Below are 18,977 nucleotides of genomic sequence, written 5' to 3'. Positions count from 1 at the left end.
CACTCCTCTCTGTTTATTGTTCTGTTTTACTTTTGTAAGCGCAGCACCCATGAAGATCTGCACAGAGCAGTTATGTTATCATACTTAAATGCCTGAGTGCTTTGACATTTTATCTTTCCCTGAAGTACATGTTCAAAGAGAGGTTACGCACTGTAATAAGATTGTTATTGTCTCACATGAACACTGTATAAAGACAAATATGCGCGTGTACTGAATTTGTAGTTTAATTTCTGACAACTGTTTGTTCAAAAGATTGCTCTAATGTGTACACAACAGCAGTGTGAGCATTTCTGTTTGCCCGACAGCGTCGCGTGCGCTCGTTCGCGTGTGTGCAGGGTTCTTACCGTGTCATAGGCGTTGAACACTTTGCGCAGCAGCTCAGGCACAGGACCCTGAGCCTCCATGGTGGGGTAGGTCTCGCTCAGGTCCACGGTTACCCTCAGTGACCGCTCGCTGTTCATCAGCCAGGTGGACACAGTCAGGATACACTGCTTCATGTTGGCCGCCGGGGTCAGGCCGCAGAGCTCCTTGAAGGACACCATGGCATTCTGGGAGAGAAAACAACCGCAATGAAGGATTTGGGTGTGAACACATAAAAAGGCATAGCTGAAAATAATCGACTGTATGCTGCATTTGTTACAATTTAGTTTTTATTTATTAAATGTTTCTAAAACGCTCTGGGAAGAAGCATTAATCACCAGCATAATTAAATAAATACATCCTTGTGCTCTGAACCTCTTAGCTGTCCCTACAGCACCAAAGTAACTAAAGCAACTAAGACAAATTAATGTACAGTTACGTGCTTGGCAAATGAGGTGATTGTAGTCCTGATTAAATGGCAAATATTGCAGCCACTTTATGCATACGACCTCGAGTGAGGAGATTTAATGAGCGGGATTGTGACACTCCCCTCAGGCCAGAAACGAGATAAGATAACAGAGTGTTTGTCTTGGTGTCAGTAAAACTATCAGGTTTCCATAACGTCAGTCTGCTCAGTTAACAGCCCAGAGGCTCGGGGGCCAAACGTCTGACCAGCCTGAAGGATATGAACATTCAGTCACTCGTCACTCTCTTTCTAAATTCCTCCTCCTCTTTGTTCGCCCTTTTCTTCACATTTATCTTTCTTCTCATGCTGCAAATATCTAACGTAAAACTAGCAAAATTAAGTAATGACCAAAGCATTCTTCTCCTTACGATCGTGTTTCTACGTGGACCATCGACCATTTTGGCTCTCTGCTGCTATAGATAAATAAAGAACGCCATCTAAACATGTCCTGTTTATTTAATCTAGTACTGTTAGCAAGTCTTTGTTTTCCATCAGGGGCAGCTGTAGTTCATTTAGCGCGGTTCTGCCATCAATCACAAAGTTAGTGCTCCTCCTCTCCACATGTGTGGAGACACTGAACCCAACATTGCTCCAATTGTATGGGACGCGTCGACCAAATAAATGTAATGTGTCACAAAAGAAAGTGACAAAATATGCCGATATCACTTGTCAAACCTTTCCGATAACTTCGGTTCGTACACCTTCAGTGATCTCCAAACAAAAACCTAAGTTGTCATGTTCTGAGATTTAGAACCAATACAAAAAACAGAACTTGGTTCTTGATTTACCGCCTAGTAAGATTTCTGCACAGCCATCCTCTGATGCCTTATATCAACCTGAAATTGGTGAACAGTGTCATTTTTTTCCTCCAATTTGATCCTTTGTTCAAACTCTCGCAATAGAATCGATGCAGTTTTTGAGCAGCCAGCCTGTTTTCTAGTCCACCGAAACCAGAGTTTCTGCACGTCCGGGTTCAAAGGCTTTGCAGCCCCAGCAACCAGGCAACTGCCTCTCACAGCATATCATTCTTCTGCCGGCATGGGAATTTAAGCAACCAAACCAGGACCACTGTTTTTCACACGGCACCCCATTCGTTAACTTGGTTTTAACGCAGCCAAAAAAGGAGAGTTTGACAAAGCGAGGCGGGAGAAGAGAACGGGACAGAGAAAGAGAAGGAGTTCAAAAGAGCAGTCTCAAAGGACCGCAAAGTGTTGAAAACTGAAGATCTTGTTATTTTATGTGACTTTTTATGCTTCCGTCTCGGCCAATACTTTTGAAAGAGATTCTGAATCTCGATGGGGAATATTCCTGATAAAATAAAGATAAATAAATAAAACCATGAATCATTCAAAACACAAGGCAGGTAAGAGAGCGTGAGAGAGAATAAAAGTGCCAGTGTTGGTACTTGGGAATCCGTCGACACACTCGGCACTCTGCCGTGTGGGAACCAGCTGTCTCCCTGGGCTAGACCTCAAGGAAAAACCCCCCCCCCCCCCAACCACCCCCTATCCCAGAGGATGTGCTGTCACTGCGGGGCCCGGCCTTTCTGTAGACGGAGAGGGTGGCCAGGGGACGCAGTCGAAATCTGTATGCTGTGCCTCAGCCACAGTTAACACCTCTTGGCCCATTGAGCACAGCCAGGGGAAGAAACACAACGGTGGAAGCGGGACTGGGGCGCTAGATTAAACCTGGTGTGTGAGAGCTAGAAGCATGTGTGTGACTGCATGTGTTTATGTCTCAGTGTGGTCTGAGTCACAGCTATTAGCATTCATTACGCTTTGTATTATTCCACGCATGTGTGCATGGGACCACATGCGTGAATGTTTTTTTCAGTAATTGTTGTGCAATAAAAGCTAAACTGTTTCCTCGCCATGGTGCAAAAAAAACCACCTAAAAAACACCAATGAGAGGGTGGGTTTTTAATTACTCCCTTCCCCCACTTTACTCCCCTTCTAACATTCCCCAAACGAGAGCTCTGTGTCCGGTTACAACACTGCCTTTGTTTCTGTTTGTACCCCCCCCCCCCTCTCTCTCTCTCTCTCTCTTTCTGCTTCAATCTGTGTACATCTCCGCTTCTCTCTGGTCCACAGAATTGAGTGGTGGTCATTGTGCCTATGATTGCACACGCGCACACACACACACACACACACACACACACACACACACACACACACACACACTGTTCAGCAAATAAAAGGACACTCCAGGCTAGCAGCTCTCCTCCACCTCCACCAACACTTAAGATTCATGGGCATCAGCACTTTGGAAAAGACTTAATTCAAGTCACCCACAGAAATAATTGATTTCCTGCCGAGATCCAAATACAAAACATGGCAACTTATCATATCTGCCCACTGGTCAATGTTCATGGATGTTCTCAGACACTTTAACTTCTTTAGCCCGAGCGAGCCCGGAGCCGTTTTTGAGGTCTCTGAGCGAAAATGCATAGCCCTACAAAACTGACCATAGTTCTGTAACTACAAGGTCGATTTTAATAATTTTTGTTGATATAATCAGATCACAACACCTGTGAGATAGTTTAGATAGGTAATATTGTGTATATGTTGCTGGTTAATATAGTAAAATAAGACATTACACAGCTGAAATTGAAAATATTCAGCTTCGCCTGGAAAAAATGCACTTTCATTGATAAAAGGTTATTGAAATAATGCAGCTAGCTCCCTAAAACTTTCCCAAGTCATAGCATAACTGATCAGTAGTTATTAAAAAAAGGTTAAAGTGGAATAAAGTGGAATAAAGTGAATAATAAGAGGTTTTAGTACAAAGCGGTCAGGCGAGGTCATCATTTTCGAACCAGCTGTTGCAGCTCTTACATTGTACTTTTATACACTATATAACTATATATTTCACTTTCTTTATCACTCATATGATTCAATACATCCAAATACAGATAATAGGAATCATATTCATATTCATAACATCATCAGAGCCAGTTTTGGCTGTCATCTGTAGGATTTTCTCAGTTCATGTGTGTGTATGTGGCTGGATCTCAGCCTATCCTCGGTCGATTTCAAAAAATAACCCCTCCTTCGACGCGTCAGAGTCTCAGGAAGACCTCTGTCGAGTTTGGTGGTGATCGGCAAAAGTTTCAAGCAATAAAGTTGCCAGAAGTGACGCGTGTACCCCGGCGGAAATTTCCGGTCGCAGGCAGTCTGACCACTCGCCCAAGCCTGCTTGACCGCTCTTATTCTGGAAACAAGTCGGAAGTCAACAGTATGCAGTTGGCAACAAGGACTACAGCTTTGGAACGGAAATTCTGCGACGTTATTATCCATATTTTTCATAAAACTTGGGCGCATACCTACGATTTTTTTCGGCGGAGTGCAGCACGAAGGTACGTTTGATCACTCACAACTGTCCAGTGTTTATACGGATCGGAAAACAGAAGTTAGTTACGTGTTCCGCCACGTGTGCTAATGCTATTAAATGCATTGCATGACTTGGTAGCCGTTAGCATGAGGGTACAAACATTGATTTGCGGTACTCATAACGCCGATTTCTGGCCCGGATTTGGTGCTTTTATGCCACGATTTTTTTATGCTTATATGAGTAGCCTATAGTTGTGTTTGGAGTGTATAAGAAGTGACTTATATGATGTTGTTGTCCATACGTTGCTGTTTCATCCAAAAAAAAAAGTAGCCACGTCCACACTACTGGCTAATAATCATGCTATTTTCCGCATTTGATTTTGAGGGGTTCTGAGCCCGAGAACCCCATTTGGGGCTCGCTCGGGCTAAAGACAGACAAACACACTCTCTGTCATTATTTAAAGCAGACCACCTGGAAGCTTGGCCGTTTCAGGACAAAGGGAGTCTTAAAAGAGCTTAGTGAGATGATATAACGCTTCTGACAGTATGTGTGCTGTGCTTTAATGGCCAAGGTTGTATATGCCGTGAGATCAGGGATCTTTGTGAGTGCCAAAGGTATTTATTTTCCTCGCGTTAACGTCTAATCTTGGCTTCAAGTCAGAGGTGGGGAAGCCTCCAGGATTGGCCTTGTTGTTGCCTTGTGGGTTGTTGGCTGCAGCCCCCACTTCTGCCCTCCAGCTTCCTTCAGATTAAAGGCACCAGGCTCCACACAGCTGGCCTCTACAAAGCTTTCACAACCGACCGTTTTTTTCTACATTTAAAAATGTACATTACAAACCTGAGGATATTGTGGCTTGGGGAGCGGCCGTGGTGCCTGTGTTGTTTGATCGGGTTAAAAGACACCGATTCACATCCAATCATAAACTGCCATTTTTTGTATATGCCTTCAGATTCCTTACCAAAGCCATATGTTGTGAGAGATAATTCAAAGCTACAGAACAGAGTCAGTGTCAGCTGTTAAATGTAATCGTTGATTATCAAATATGTACCATCAATTTGTTAATTGTAGTTTTACAAACGTTAGGACATGTTTGATAAGGCTGTGTCAACAGTACTGTCTTCACAGTAAGTCATATTACATGTCTTATTCATTAAATTTTACCATCCTGAATCACACCCGAGAGAAGACAAGGACCCAATCATGACAAACTGCTTAGGTATTCAATTTGTCACTAATTTAGATTATTCAAACAAGCAACTTGGATTGGGCCAAATATTATAATCTTTTACCTAGCGAGGAAACACTTTGGTCAGAATTGTTCATAATTTGTTTGTAATCACACTCTTATTTCCAATGTTTTTCCTGAAATTTTCTTCTGCTTATCCCATTCAGGCTCTAATGTTACTGCCTCTAAAATTACAGGATCACTTTTCCCAAAACAGAAACCAATTTCTTGGAGGTCTTGGAGAGGAAAATAATGTCCTATTTCCACAACAGAAAAATGTATGACAGCATGCCACAGGATCTCTAATCACATCTCTGCTTATTTAGTTTGGTCTGGTCTTTTGTTTGCTGTGCCATTAGACTGAGGTTACCGCTTACTGAAGACAGATGGACAGACCGTGGTATTTATGACCTGATAAATACAAAATTGTGTGGTATATTAGCTTCTGGAGGAATACACATGAGTCCGTCTAGCTGTATGTCTCCTTATAGAGAAACATTATACATTTCATTTTGCTGCATCCTTCCAGGATCGGCTACTACAGCACAAAGAAATTAGAAAAGAGAATCAGTAATCACATTTGCCTACCTACCACCATATCGTTTCAGTGAGGCAGCCTGTTCTTTTTTTGATTTTTAGAGAATTATACAAGTAATCTTGTTGGGTTACTTGATTGTCAAAGCACTTGTGCATACATTTTAAGAAGCACAATAACAATAAATTGTTTTTAATTTCTTATCAGTTTTTTACAAACAATTCTATTAAAACATTTTTCCCTTGGTTGAAAAAGCTTTGTTGATGGAGTTGTGTCAACAGTTAACAGCACTTTAATGTTAGCTGTCAGAAAAGACAAAAGCCTGGCCCTCTAAAGGAACAAGTTTCATATCACACCCTTCAGTCAATACAAACAAAATGACACATACACTGGAATGCTTCTGCTACTGGTCATCAGCCAAATATACAGTACATCATGGTTACTAATCTTCATTTTAAACATCTTGAAGAGTTTTACAGTATTGCAACTTGTTCCTCATTAATGATTACACTATTCATAAACCTCATAATGGTATAGCAATGTCAATTTATGTCAAAAATGATGCCGACCTCCCCTGGTCTCTTTGGACCTTCTGGTAAAGCAATCAGGTGCGGAACAGCTGACAACCACTAGCTGCCATTAGTAGCGATTGTAAACAATACCCAGGTAAGCTGGCGGATGGTTAACCCATGAGCTATGAAGCAATTTTGCCTCTATTGTATTATATCTATGTGATCAACATCTTAGATTTTGTGATTATGTTTCATAAAAAAAGTATCTAGTTTCTTACCTGCACATTTTCTCTGAGGTCAGCAGCCTCCCTGAGGGGCTGGGTGGAAGCTCTGAAGAGCTCGTCGACTACTTTGATCCCCGTGGTCTTGGTGGTGGTGTACTCCCGGGCCTTCCTACCCTTCCTGACAGAAAGACCCCTCTTATGTGCCTTTCCTCCTCCCCGTCTGTTGGTGATGGCTACGTGGACAAACAGAGTGGTGTTGGGTAGGAACTCTCCCGTCAGAGATTGTAGGGGGACATGTCTATAGCCTGGCTGTAGGCACTCAAATGGGATGGTGTACTGGCCAATGAACTCATCTCCAATGTAATCGTCATCCAGCACCACAAAGCGCAGTACTGCAAGTTCCGGTAAATTGATCTGGAATTCAAAACTCTCATCAAAAATAGGGTTGTCGCCATTCTGGGACACGGTCTTGGTTCTTTGCTCAGCACAGTCAGCTGGGATACCGTGGATCTCGACATATATGTAGGGCTCCACCACATCACCCTTAGCTGCAGAGCCGCGAGGCTTTGGCAGATTCTGCCCACTGATGATCTTGATGTGAAGAAGCTGAGCCGATACACCTGGCAGCGAGTCCCGAGCATTGGCACTGAAGTAGGACACCTCCTCCCTCATGATGGCTGGACGCAAAACATACCCACAGTTGCCATTCTGCCTGAACCAGCCTAGGTTAAGATCCATCATCAGGCCTGGCGTCTGGTAGTTCATGGCCACAATCTGGCAGCCACACTTCCAGAAATCCTGGGGATTCATGTTGCTGGCATCAATTCTCATAGGTGTGGGATATACCCTGGAGAGAAAGCGCTTGTTATAATAGACAAATTCCTCTGGGAACTCATTGGCAAACCTATTTGCATCTACCTCATTGAAGGAGCAAATCTCCCAGTATTTTTGGTCTCTCTTTGAGATCTCAAAGTCCCTAAACTGGACTGACTTGCAGAGAGATACAAGATCAGAGAGCTCCCGGCACAGTCTGAGTCTTCTGTAACCTAAGCCATTTAGCTGGTCCTTCTCATCAGCTCCCACTCTTCGAGACATTTCCAGACCCTCCTCCTCATCTGTCACATCACCCTCAGCGTCAGTACAGTTGGGCGGAAGCCTCTTGCCCTTGATGAGGATTTTACCTTTAAGTTTCTCAGGGGAGGGTAGGTAGTTTTCCTCCTTGTTGGGGGGTTCAATGAACAGCTTGTCTCCAAGAATCTTCTTCATATGTTGTGCCATGACCCTTTGCTGGGGAACGCAGCAATGGGTCACTAAGCAGAGAATCAGGGGATACTCCGAGCTCTCAAAAGCATACTGGTTTATGATATCCAGGACTTTAGAGAGAGCAAGATGTGAGGCGACAGAACTACCCACATACACCACTGGTTCATTATCACGGCCGTCCCATACAATGACCTCAATGCTGCGACAGCCCATTCTTAGAGCTCGGATGTAGCTGCTGATGTCCGACGAACCCCAAAAATGATCTTCCAGAAGAGAGGCATTATGGGACGCGTTGATGTAGTAGTGGGACAGAGGCTGGGCCATATCCTGGCACACACGTTTGTGCTGGGGGTCAAAGATGTGGCATTCCGAGGAGAGGAGGTAGTGTGTAAAGCCATCAATGGTGAGGTAGGCCCTCTCCCTACCTTCAGCGGAGGGCTCAAATTTCTGAACAATGTCTCTGCACATGTCCTCTGTTACACTTTCCACACCTTGCTCCACATCTACAAAGAGCATCAGATCTTTACTGTCCAGATACTCCTTGTTACTGGAGAACTGTACCAGTAGGAAGAAGATCTCTGGTCGTGTGCAGAGCTCACAGTAGGCCTCCACAAAGGTGTCCATGTTAATTGCCTCACCGTATTGGTCTTTAGATTTTTGGAGTTCCTTGAACTTCAGCTCTATCCTCGACTCTTTCATTCCAGGGTTGAGCCCCTTGATTATCTGGGTGGCCCTGAACAGGTCTATGTGTCCATCCTTTTCCATATCGGCTAGCTCAAACACTGAGCCAATCCAAGACGTTCGAAGACTCGGTTGGCTGGGTTCCACCATGTCCACGGTGTGCCGGCCATAAGACACCAGATACCTCAGGCCCATCACCCAGGTGCTGACAACATCTGCTGTACTGGCTACCAAATCTAAGGACTCATAGTTATCCCCATAGATGATTGAGAAGGCGCATTCATCAGGGAACTGATCTGAGAGACCATTGCTGCGTAGAACTGGGGTTTTCTTTCCCAATCGGACCTCCTTAATGCCCTTGATCTCCAGTTTGGCCTTCTCTGAATCTTTCTTGGATGGCTCCCAACGGAGCCAGTGCATGTCTGGATCAAGCAGAAAGTAACGGTTGTACATGCGTGAGTTGGAGCGCACTTTCTTCATCTCACAACCCTCCATCATGAAGGCCATGCAAGCAGCTGTGCTGCTGATTTTGCGGTCACTTGGCATTGAGCTGAAGGACACCGTTTTCTTCCTCACTTGCCTCTGTTTGGAACAATCCTGTAAACAGAATGGGGGGGGGGGGGGGGGGGGGTTGGGGTAGAGAAAGATTTCTTGGTTACACATTGTGTCTGATCTCCATCTTTGTATATTGTATCTGAACAGTAGTGAACACTACAGTGAGATTACAATGTATAGAAGAGGAGAAAGGAGACAAAGACCGAGTTAGTCATTTCATCACAGAGTGGCTCGACACCTAGATAGATATATGCACATTTAATCCTAAAAGGGAATTCTTAAATCTAAACACAAGTAAACATAAGTAAACTGTATTGAGCTGCTGAATGCATAAACATGACAGATTATATTAACGAGTTGCCATTAAACACCTAGTTATCAAAAGCCTAATGGAAATCTTCTTTTTCTCCCCAGCAGTGGAGCCAATATGCTGGAGCCCATTCAATGGAGATGGGACACAGTGGTGGATGGGTATGATGAGGGGTCTTCTTTGACATTTCAATGGCAAAAAACAATCTTTACTTTTTGTAATATATTAATGACATGCCAATAGCCTCAGAGATAATTATATGTTAATTTAAAATTCACATCTCCTTGTCTAATTATTCAGCTCATGTTTTGAATTGCACAACTTCACGTGAAGGCAGAGTAACTTCTGGGGTTTCCCCTTGAGACAGAGCTTAATATACTGTAATGCATGAGGTCTGTTTCTTTTTAAAACAGGGCTGCTTGCTGTAATGATAGGGTACAAAACTGTACAAAAACAATTTTGGCTTGGCTCAAGTCACAATGGTTTAATCTCTCAAACAAATTTAAGGGCTTTCAAATCCGTTTCAAGTGACATTATAACTGCAACTGAGATGTGGTTAATTATTCATTCTGTGGGCAACCTCTCATAAATACATTTCTTGCCAACCAATTGCAAAGACATTGAAATGTGAAATGTCTTTGGAAGCTCTACAACCAAGGCAAAAGCCAAACATGTGAAAATACTAAAACAGATGCATCACACACACCACCTGCCATGGCATGGCTGAACTCTTGCAGCTTTTAGGTTGTGAGCCTAGCTGGCAGAAAGCAGACAGACAGAACTGCCCTATTTCTACAGAAGGCTGTGGTTAGATAGATAGCCTGAATGCAGATGGCCTGGTTGAGGGCTTGTAAAACAGGCTTGTTGAATAATGCATACCACATAGAACAGTACAGCAAAATCAAAACGAAAGCAATCCACAAATTACTGTTGCATATTAAAAAATCTAGGCACAAAGCCTTTGAGACTGTCCTTGTTGAAACTCAAAAAGAGGACAAATTTTCTTTAAAAGAACTTCAGGAAAACATCTAGTTGCACAGTCACGTGTCAGTGGTAATGCGTGATTACTTGCAAAACCTCCAATGTGAAAAAAATGTAACCAAAGTCACCAAATCTTAGTTCTCCACATGGCTGTTGATTGTTTTTTAGTTTGAAGAAAGAAAAGCTAGAAAGGGCAGAGGACCCCAGGGCTACAGAGGAGTCAGTATGTCTTCCCTCCAGGACAGCGACTGCCTATACAGGTCTGATAGATCTCCCCTGAGCATGGTTCAACTTTAGTCCCAGTGAAATCCCTCAGGACCATCCATCTTCTACCCGACGGTCCGAGCCAGATGACAGCCGGCACGTCATCACGATTAATGACCACCGCTTGATGCAAAGCCGAAGATATGACACGATCATCGCTCTCGTTTTACGACCTCTATGTCTTTAACCTGCACTTAAGTACTCAATATCATATTTTACAAATCTGTAATCTGTAAAAGAGACGCTTGAATCATTCTTTAATGTGGCTGTAAATACCTTTTGGACATTCTAGTCAGTGGCCCCCACTGGTCTGACACCAGATGGTGTGCTGTGGCCCAATGTTGCTGGGACCACCCAGGTCATAAGGGATGCTTACTATGTTAAAATACAGTTATTCAGGCTTTTACTTTTCTCTCCCTCAATAAAGTATTTGCATGCAATTGTTGTGAGAGCCTATGTCACGGCGCCCGGGCACATGGTATTACATGTGCCGTTGCCAAGACTGTGAGGGTAAGGAGGGGAATTGTTGGTTCAGCTGGAGGATAACACAACTCCAACTCGTTCACAGAGGTAACCTTGGAGTGTAAAGAACTTGTCGACCAATTCTCATGAGAGGCAGACAGACCACCGCATTGACGCTAATCCTATCTTTGTCTCATTTTGTCATGCTCTTGATTCCTCCAATAAATCATCCGCCCCCAACACATCGTAGAGCTTGTGGAGGAAGATAAATCTGGAGGCCGTAATAAAGAGATCACATTTCAACCTAAACGTCCTGCTGTTGTATTTCACTAGCCTGCTTTTTTTCGCATCATAAGAGAGAAAACTACAAGTGAACAACTCTATCCTATTTTTAAAAGCAGTCCCAAAACACAGTTGGTCTCTCGTCTGGTTTGCTCTTCTGCTGTTTGCAAAAATCAGTCAGATGGACGTCTACATTGACTGGGGTATTGGGGATATGTGAAGAGAGCTCTGTGAGACAGAAAGCAGACTGAGCAAGTGGCAAGAGGGGGAGATCTGTTCTTGTCTGATTGTTTCCAGGCCTTCTTTAGGGTCAAAGGGTGCAAAGGGTAATCTTGTGTTTCATTAACATGCTGTTACAATTGGCTGGACAGCGAGGTAGGATGACACACTGGCCAGCTCCAGCCTCTCAATCAAAACCAAGTAGGCAAAATGTGTCTGTTAGGGGTTACGTCACACACAAATTAAATGCAGAATCATAAGGCTGGTGATCTAGAGGTAAATGACTAATCACTGGTCTGGGTAATGATATGTGTGTTGCGGATGTACAGTGTATGCTTAAAAACAAAGGTCAGGGCCAAAAAAGATAAACAAAAAAAAAAAAAAAACATTTTAAATCATAATTTTGTGAAAATTTAAATGACCTTCCAACAATTATTTTATTTCTGCCTCTGTATTTTCTAACATGCGGCCATGTTTTTTCCCTTGATTGGCTGCGCTTCTGTTGCACTCTCTCACCTCTCTCAGCCCCTGGGGTTTTTCCTGGTAAAGATGTCAGTAGTTTGTGAGTGTGTGTGTAGATGTGGGTGTGTGTGTGTGAGTGTGTGTGTGTGTGTGTGTGCTTAAGTGCTTCTGGCTTGGCTGCCTGTTGCTGCAGTGATGTGGGGGTATTTTGGTAGTCCTCCACACCTCCCCCATGCCCTCTCCTGTGGTGACGCTGGTCGCCCCGGGCTGGGTCAAACACTCCCTGATGGAAGGGTGAAGCAGCCGGGCGCGGGGCAGGCTGTGAGACAAGTCCCCCAACATCATCTTTTGTCACACCCTGATGCTGGGCGCCGTAAGCAGTACAACATGGTTCAACTTCACTCCTGGGCAGAGACTTGTGAGCATCTCTGAGTTTAAGAGACTAAAGGGATGTGATAAATTATAGTAGGTTACCCAGTGTAATTTTAGGTTATTATTACTTACAATGTTAGCAATATTTTATTGTTACCCCGAGTAACGTTCTAGTACATCCATTTTTAGGGGCAGAATACAGTGAGCCTATTTAGACTTGATGTTGACTTGGACTTGGACAAAAAATGACCAGGGAGGCAATTAATGCAAGATGAGCTCCCAGGTTGCCTGTTACACGGCAGTGCCCCACTGAGTGGAGTATTGCATAATAATAACTCTTTAAAATGGTACTGCAGGGAACAATTGACAAGATATTTTTTTAAAAAACCTATCTTTGTGTAATTCTATAATCATTATCTTTCCAATGTTATGTTTATAGCATCTTTCCTGTACTCCCCGGCCTGCTGTGTCCTGGAATGCAGCACCATCAAAACTAATGCCTGCTTCATCTCCGGAGGGTGTGTGTGTTTGTGTGGGTGCAACACAAGCACCCCAACAAATACCCCCGAGGGCTTCCTCTGCCGCCTGATCGCTTGTTGTGTCAGAAAGCACAAGCAAAACTAACTACTACGTTCTCTCTCTCTCGGACTGAAAAATACAATATCGTACTGAGCCCCTGAACCTGTTTTTGAACTCATGGAGGATTGATCTCTCTCCTAAAGGTCTTCCTGTGGGAGCCAGGACATACTGCTTCTTTCACTACCCACCGGCCCACTCCCCCCCCCCCCCCATCCCACCAAACCTCAAACCATCCCACCTCGTCGTCACGGCTCGGCTGGCTGCCTGCCACTCGCTACCCCTGCTCCTATCATATCGTATCTCATCTCCAAAAAGGGGTATGCAGAAAGTAGTCAGGCACGGCTCAGTTCCTCTTGCCCATAGAGCTACTGTGTCATTTGTGTGTGTGTGTGCAATGTCAATCAGTGAATAAGGCAAAAGGGGAGCGTGGGTAATGGAGAATGCAGACAGAGCATGCGGAGCAGAGCCCACTTGATGACGTGCTCTCCGAGATGTGAGTCACAGTATGTTTGTTGTGTTTGCCTGGATGTTTGCTGGGGGGATAGGATCAATGTCTATACACGTATAGAACACCCTGACAGACAAATAGTCACAGCTATGCCACATTACACATGAAATGCACATATTAACATGTCAAACACTAAGAAATCCAACACACACCACAAAGACACCCGGTTCCTGCGTTTTGATGGTAAAGCGTTACCGTCAAGGAAGCGTTACCGTCAAGGAGCCCTGTGTTAATTTGTGTAACTAATTACTTTTTCCATTTCTGATATTACAGTCAAGGAAAAAATATCTTCTCCCCTAATTATCAGATTGAAGAGTTTCATCGTAGTAGCCGTCGATCTTGTAAGTGTTGCCCGTCTGTATGAAAAATGAAGCAATGTTTACGTGTTATTATTTTCACTATTCATTGCTAGAATTATTAAAAAGCAAATGCAGAATGCGTATACATTCAGTATACCTTCAGTAGCTAGCGTAGCATAGAAAAGTTTACACTAGTTAATGATGTTTTAACGGACGGTAAATGTTGGCTCGACAGGTTGTTATGTTGTATATCGAACGTGTATCTCCTTCCAACCTCTCCAGGTAACGAGTATCAATATTAAGAAAATCTCAAAACGGTCAGTTGTCGGACCCTGGTCAGAGCTGGCCGATGTGATTGGCTAGTCTGCGCTCGAGGAGCGGGACTTAGCGAAGGGTCAATTGGCAGCCAAAGGCAACCTGGCGAGCGTTATTGCAAAAGCACTGCTATTTGAATGTTTAAAGTGTGCAGTGTTTTTATTTAGGTGTTTTCCTTGAATCCTCTCGAACATTTTAGCTTTCCAAAATGTTACATGCAACAAAAGAGACAATGCAACAAGTGATGAATGAGGAATGAACAAGCCAAATTAACAAGTAGAGGCGATCTGACAATTATGTATATTTTCTATTTTGGGAACAAACCCAGCATCGCTCCCTGCAGAGGCTCTAGACGTGAAGAGCCAAGGAGTTCGGCCTTTTGGCTGGAAGGATTTCACAGCTGTGCTGTGGCCCAGTGTGCTTGGATGAGGTAGGTGGGAGGTCATGGTCAGAACACCCCCCCCCTTTCCTTCCCTTCCTCAAGTCTGGGCTGCCCACCATTACCCCAAGGCACCACACATTCAACATCCAAGATGGTTACACAAACTGACATCTGAATCCTGCCACAGCTTAGGGCAGACATAATTCAGCCTCTAAAAGAGTCATCCATAGAGAGAGAATGAAAGAGAGAGAGAGAGAGGGGTAAGGTGGATGTATGCTAAGATTGCGTGCATGAAGAACAGATAGAAGGAGCGATTAACAGAAATTGAGAGCAAGTTTAATGAGCTTAATGCTAACTTAATTTGTTAAGATGTTTTTGCGATGCTGTGCAACCTCAATGCCAATAAAGCAAATTAAATCAAATTGGAAAACTAAATTGTCACAGGAGGGATAAAAGAGAGAGAAGGAGAGGGATGCAGAGATAAATACAATGTTTTGCCTCGGCAACACGGCATTGTTTTCTGTCATGCTCATAAAGCATCTCTGAATAGAAGACATATTTTGGAAATAGGAGAGGCGAGGGAGGGATGGAGAGAATAAAGAGAGACAGATGAGGGAAAGAGAGTCAGGGGGAGAGAGAAGTGGGGCCTGTCACCATTTGTCAGTGTAATCTCTCATGTGGGCGACTGCTTTAATTCTCACGGTACCCTCAGCGCCGCATCATGCAAGTCATCGCAGAATCTTTGCAAGTTTCGCAGAACGCAAACATAATGTGTTTGTTCGAGTACACATTTTCTTCCAGGTGGTCCATTGTGTACCACCGTTACCTTGAATTTAAAGCCCTGGTTCTGTTGTTAAAATGCTTCCCGTGCTCGGATAATAAGTGGAATTCCCTGAGAGAACTCTGAAAAAGCTAAAGAGCACCAGGCAGCCTCACTATTTACCGGCCCGCAGAGAGAGTGGAAGTCAATGCCATCGAGCTCTGGAACCACAGAAAAAAAGCACCAAGTGCCGCAAGTCCCGCTGATAATTCAGTCACACAGCATTTGTGATTAGGAGTCCATTTATCCGCACTGGTCATGCGATCACACAAGACATTCAGTAATGGCACGTCTACAAGTTTGGTCATGAATTCTGATCGCACCTTTCGAGTTCATCGCACATTCGAAATGCGCACCAATGTTGAGCTCTCTTGTGGCTCCTCCATCACACCGAACTCGTTCTCCCCAGCTGCTTTCCTCATCGCCTGCCATCCCCAATGGGGCCAATTATTTCCTGCAAAACCTATTGCGTAAGCTCATTACAGGTGAGTTTGAGCGTGTTCATGTGGGCATGCTTGTTGCTAAGCATGAGGGGGAGAGGCAGAGAGAGAGAGAGAGAGAGAGAGAGAGAGAGAGAGAGAGAGAGAGAGAGAGAGAGAGAGAGAGAGAGAGAGAGAGAGAGAGAGAGAGAGAGAGAGAGAGACTCTTTTCTTTCAGGGTCAAGTCACATCCACTTCAGGATTTCTTCAATGTCAACTTCCTGTCTTGTCAGTCTGTGGTCATCCTCTTCGGTAGGCAAGGTGTCCGCTGTCAATCTCAGCTCTCGGTCACTCTTAGTTTTTGTGTGTATGTCAGGTCAATAATAACAAAACAATCCTCGTATATGGGGAGGGGGGGAGACACGGGAAGGGGTTTGTTTGCCCCGGGATTCCCTTACAGTCTCCACTGTTTTCCCAGGTTTAGCTGTTTGAAGGTTGTTTTATTAGCTCATATTAATGTTTTCTGTGTCACATCTTCTGTGACCCCATTCAGCTACTGTGTCTGAGCGTTCCGGAACAGAATCTGCCGAGATTACAGGGTTCAATTCTCACTGGAGACACCCATACATCTGCAAATTCATGCGCCCATGGCACCGTGGGGGAACTTTGGATAAAACTGTTATACATAAAATGGCACACTCAGTGCACACACAATCTTTAACTCCTAAAGCATCCAAAGGTTTTCGCTACTTAAAGCTGCACACGGGACCTTTGCACATTGGTGTTTTAATCTGGGAGAGTGACAGTGATAACAAGTAGTTGGAATATTTTTGAAATAACTTTAATCTTTTAATACAGAAGGCAGAAAAGTGCCAAGAGAGGTCTGGGGATTAGTGCTAGCTTCTGTATAGGAATTAGTTTAGCATTCTTGCTTTGAGGCATGGATTAGTTACTTCCTGTTCACAGAAACGACTATTAAAACAATTACATTTTATCCGGAGTAACAAGCTGAGCCTATGTTGTCTAATAGGAATTAGATGCTCTGGGCGACACAATAGTCAAGTGGTATAGGTGCATACCACATGAGAAGGAGAAGGAGAAGCAGGAGAAGCAGGAGAAGCAGGAGAGGAAGAGCAGTATGCTGACTAGAGAGCCAAAGCTGCCGTTGCAGGTGAAGACGTTTTTCACAGTATCAGAGTCATATGCGAAACATGTTTCTTTGATATACTTTACTAGAGAGAATGAATTAACATGTGAAGAGTCCAAACTGTTTTTTTTATTATTGTTGTGTTAACAATAGGGATGTCAGTTAGACTTGGTTAGGTCAGAGCGATGGAATATTAAATCATCCGTCTTTGCTCACTACATCTTTGTCTTTCTTACTCTCAGGTGTGCATAAACGACTTATCGGTTATCTTATCCGCTAAACAAAAAAATCCATATCGTGCATACTTAATATAAAGGCATGAAATGCCCTGAGAAATAATCTAAACATTTATAATAAAAGGAATAGCATGCTCTGAACTCTTGCAGCTTTGGGCGAGGGAGTCCAGTTATGTCAGTTTGAACATCATACATGAGGCTTTGGTGATTGTTTTCCACGAGCAAAAGACTCATTGAATTTCACAGCCCATGAACAACTGTGTATCGTTCCAACACAAATGAAAGTCGATAGAATTGGAGATGCAGGCTTTGTATCCGACAACAGCCTCGCTGTGTGCCAAGTCCCTCACAGCTAGCTCTACTGGAGGCACTCATCGACTCCTATCAGATATAACTATGTTTAACACTCCCTCGTGGTCTGCATTGCTTTAATTAAACAGTGATGTCTGATCTCAAAGCATTCCTCTCATTACATTCATTACCACAGTGTTTTCTCATTTCCCCACCAGATCTTTGGCCGTGTTTGCCAAAGATGTGGAGGGTGTGGAGTGTGACATTAAAATGTGTTTGCGCAACACCCGATGATGAGCTACGAAAGGATAGTAGTTAGCACAGGAGAGCTCGTCAGTCCTCCCCCTTCTCTTTAATGCTTGTCCTTCCACTCTCTCACTATTGTTTGCTCTCTCGCTTTCTCACTGTCACTCAATCTTTGTGTCTCTTGGTGCCTGAATTATTAAAATTTTAGTGTCTTACTCTCTCTTTCTCTACATATTTATATATATATATATATTTATATATATATATATATATTTATATATATATATATATATATATATATAGATAGATAGATAGCGCCAATAAAGAGATAAGATTGATACTGGGAAATAATTAAGGTAAGACTAGCGGTGCGCTGAATGTTTCTACCCTGTGGGAAATGATCTATCACTTGCTCAATAACATCTGACAGGGGCAGCGCTCGCATTGAATCATCTGCCTGAGCTTCCGGCGGAGCAAAAGGGAAAGCCAGAGGAATTCTTATGGGTACATGCACACACACCACACGCACACGCACACACACACACAGTGTCTGTGTCTATGTAAGGCTACAGCTCACTTTCAACAGGAAGTGAGAATGTTGCAGTGGCTCTTACGTGCAACGCTACCAGATGTGGCCTTCCTCTGATCCACTTCCAACGAAACTTTTGCACGGGACGTCTCTGAAGCACCGATTATATACAGCCTGCGGTCCTCAGTGTTGTGTTGCGGCGTGGCTGAGAGACTGACATGTTTATCACAGCCAGACAGCGGGGAGCTGAGGATGAGCAGGAGGCTGATGAACAACAAATGTCACCCCTGCCAGTCCATGTGCCACACATCTCCGCGGCATTTACCCTCCACCTCAGACACAATGCTCGTATGAAATGACAGCCTGCCAAAAGATTAGAGGCAACTCTGCGAGAAAGAGGAAAATAAGAGAGATGTTATCTGTGCAGCCGGAAAAAAAAGAAGCAAAATGTGTTTTTTTTTAAAGCCCCAGAAACATCAAGTGCTATTGAAGGCGTCAATATGGGATTTGCAAGTCTGAGCATGAAGGCTCCGTGGCTATAAATGAAAGCATTGCAGGACAACGAGGCCACAAGTTTCCCGAAGCTCAATCGTTGTCTCTCGCACTCTGTGCCCCGGCATCCTCAATACTTCAGGCCGACAATGCGGCCGCACAGGCATAACCTTGACTGCCGCCTGCAATGCAGCGAATGGCTAGGAGAGAG

The 18,977-nt window shown here is 43.9% G+C and overlaps 1 protein-coding gene across 1 annotated transcript in view; it reads right to left on the bottom strand.

Annotated features, from left to right (window-relative positions):
* LOC142943761 (inactive phospholipase C-like protein 2) overlaps nucleotides 1–18,977 on the bottom strand; it is a 65,778-nt gene that overhangs the window by 20,152 nt on the left and 26,649 nt on the right. The window contains exons 2-3 of the mRNA XM_076085458.1: nucleotides 6,707–9,193; nucleotides 345–548 (exon numbers count right to left, since the gene is read on the bottom strand). Coding sequence (XP_075941573.1) covers nucleotides 345–548; nucleotides 6,707–9,193 — 2,691 coding nt within the window. The remainder of the gene's footprint in view (nucleotides 1–344; nucleotides 549–6,706; nucleotides 9,194–18,977) is intronic.

Source organism: Anarhichas minor, unplaced genomic scaffold, assembly GCF_050575085.1.
Source record: "Anarhichas minor isolate MPS153535 unplaced genomic scaffold, ASM5057508v1 ptg000007l, whole genome shotgun sequence".
Classification (NCBI taxonomy): Eukaryota; Metazoa; Chordata; class Actinopteri; order Perciformes; family Anarhichadidae; genus Anarhichas; species Anarhichas minor.
Note: the sequence above shows the minus strand (reverse complement) of the source record. Positions and strands in the feature narration are given on the sequence as shown.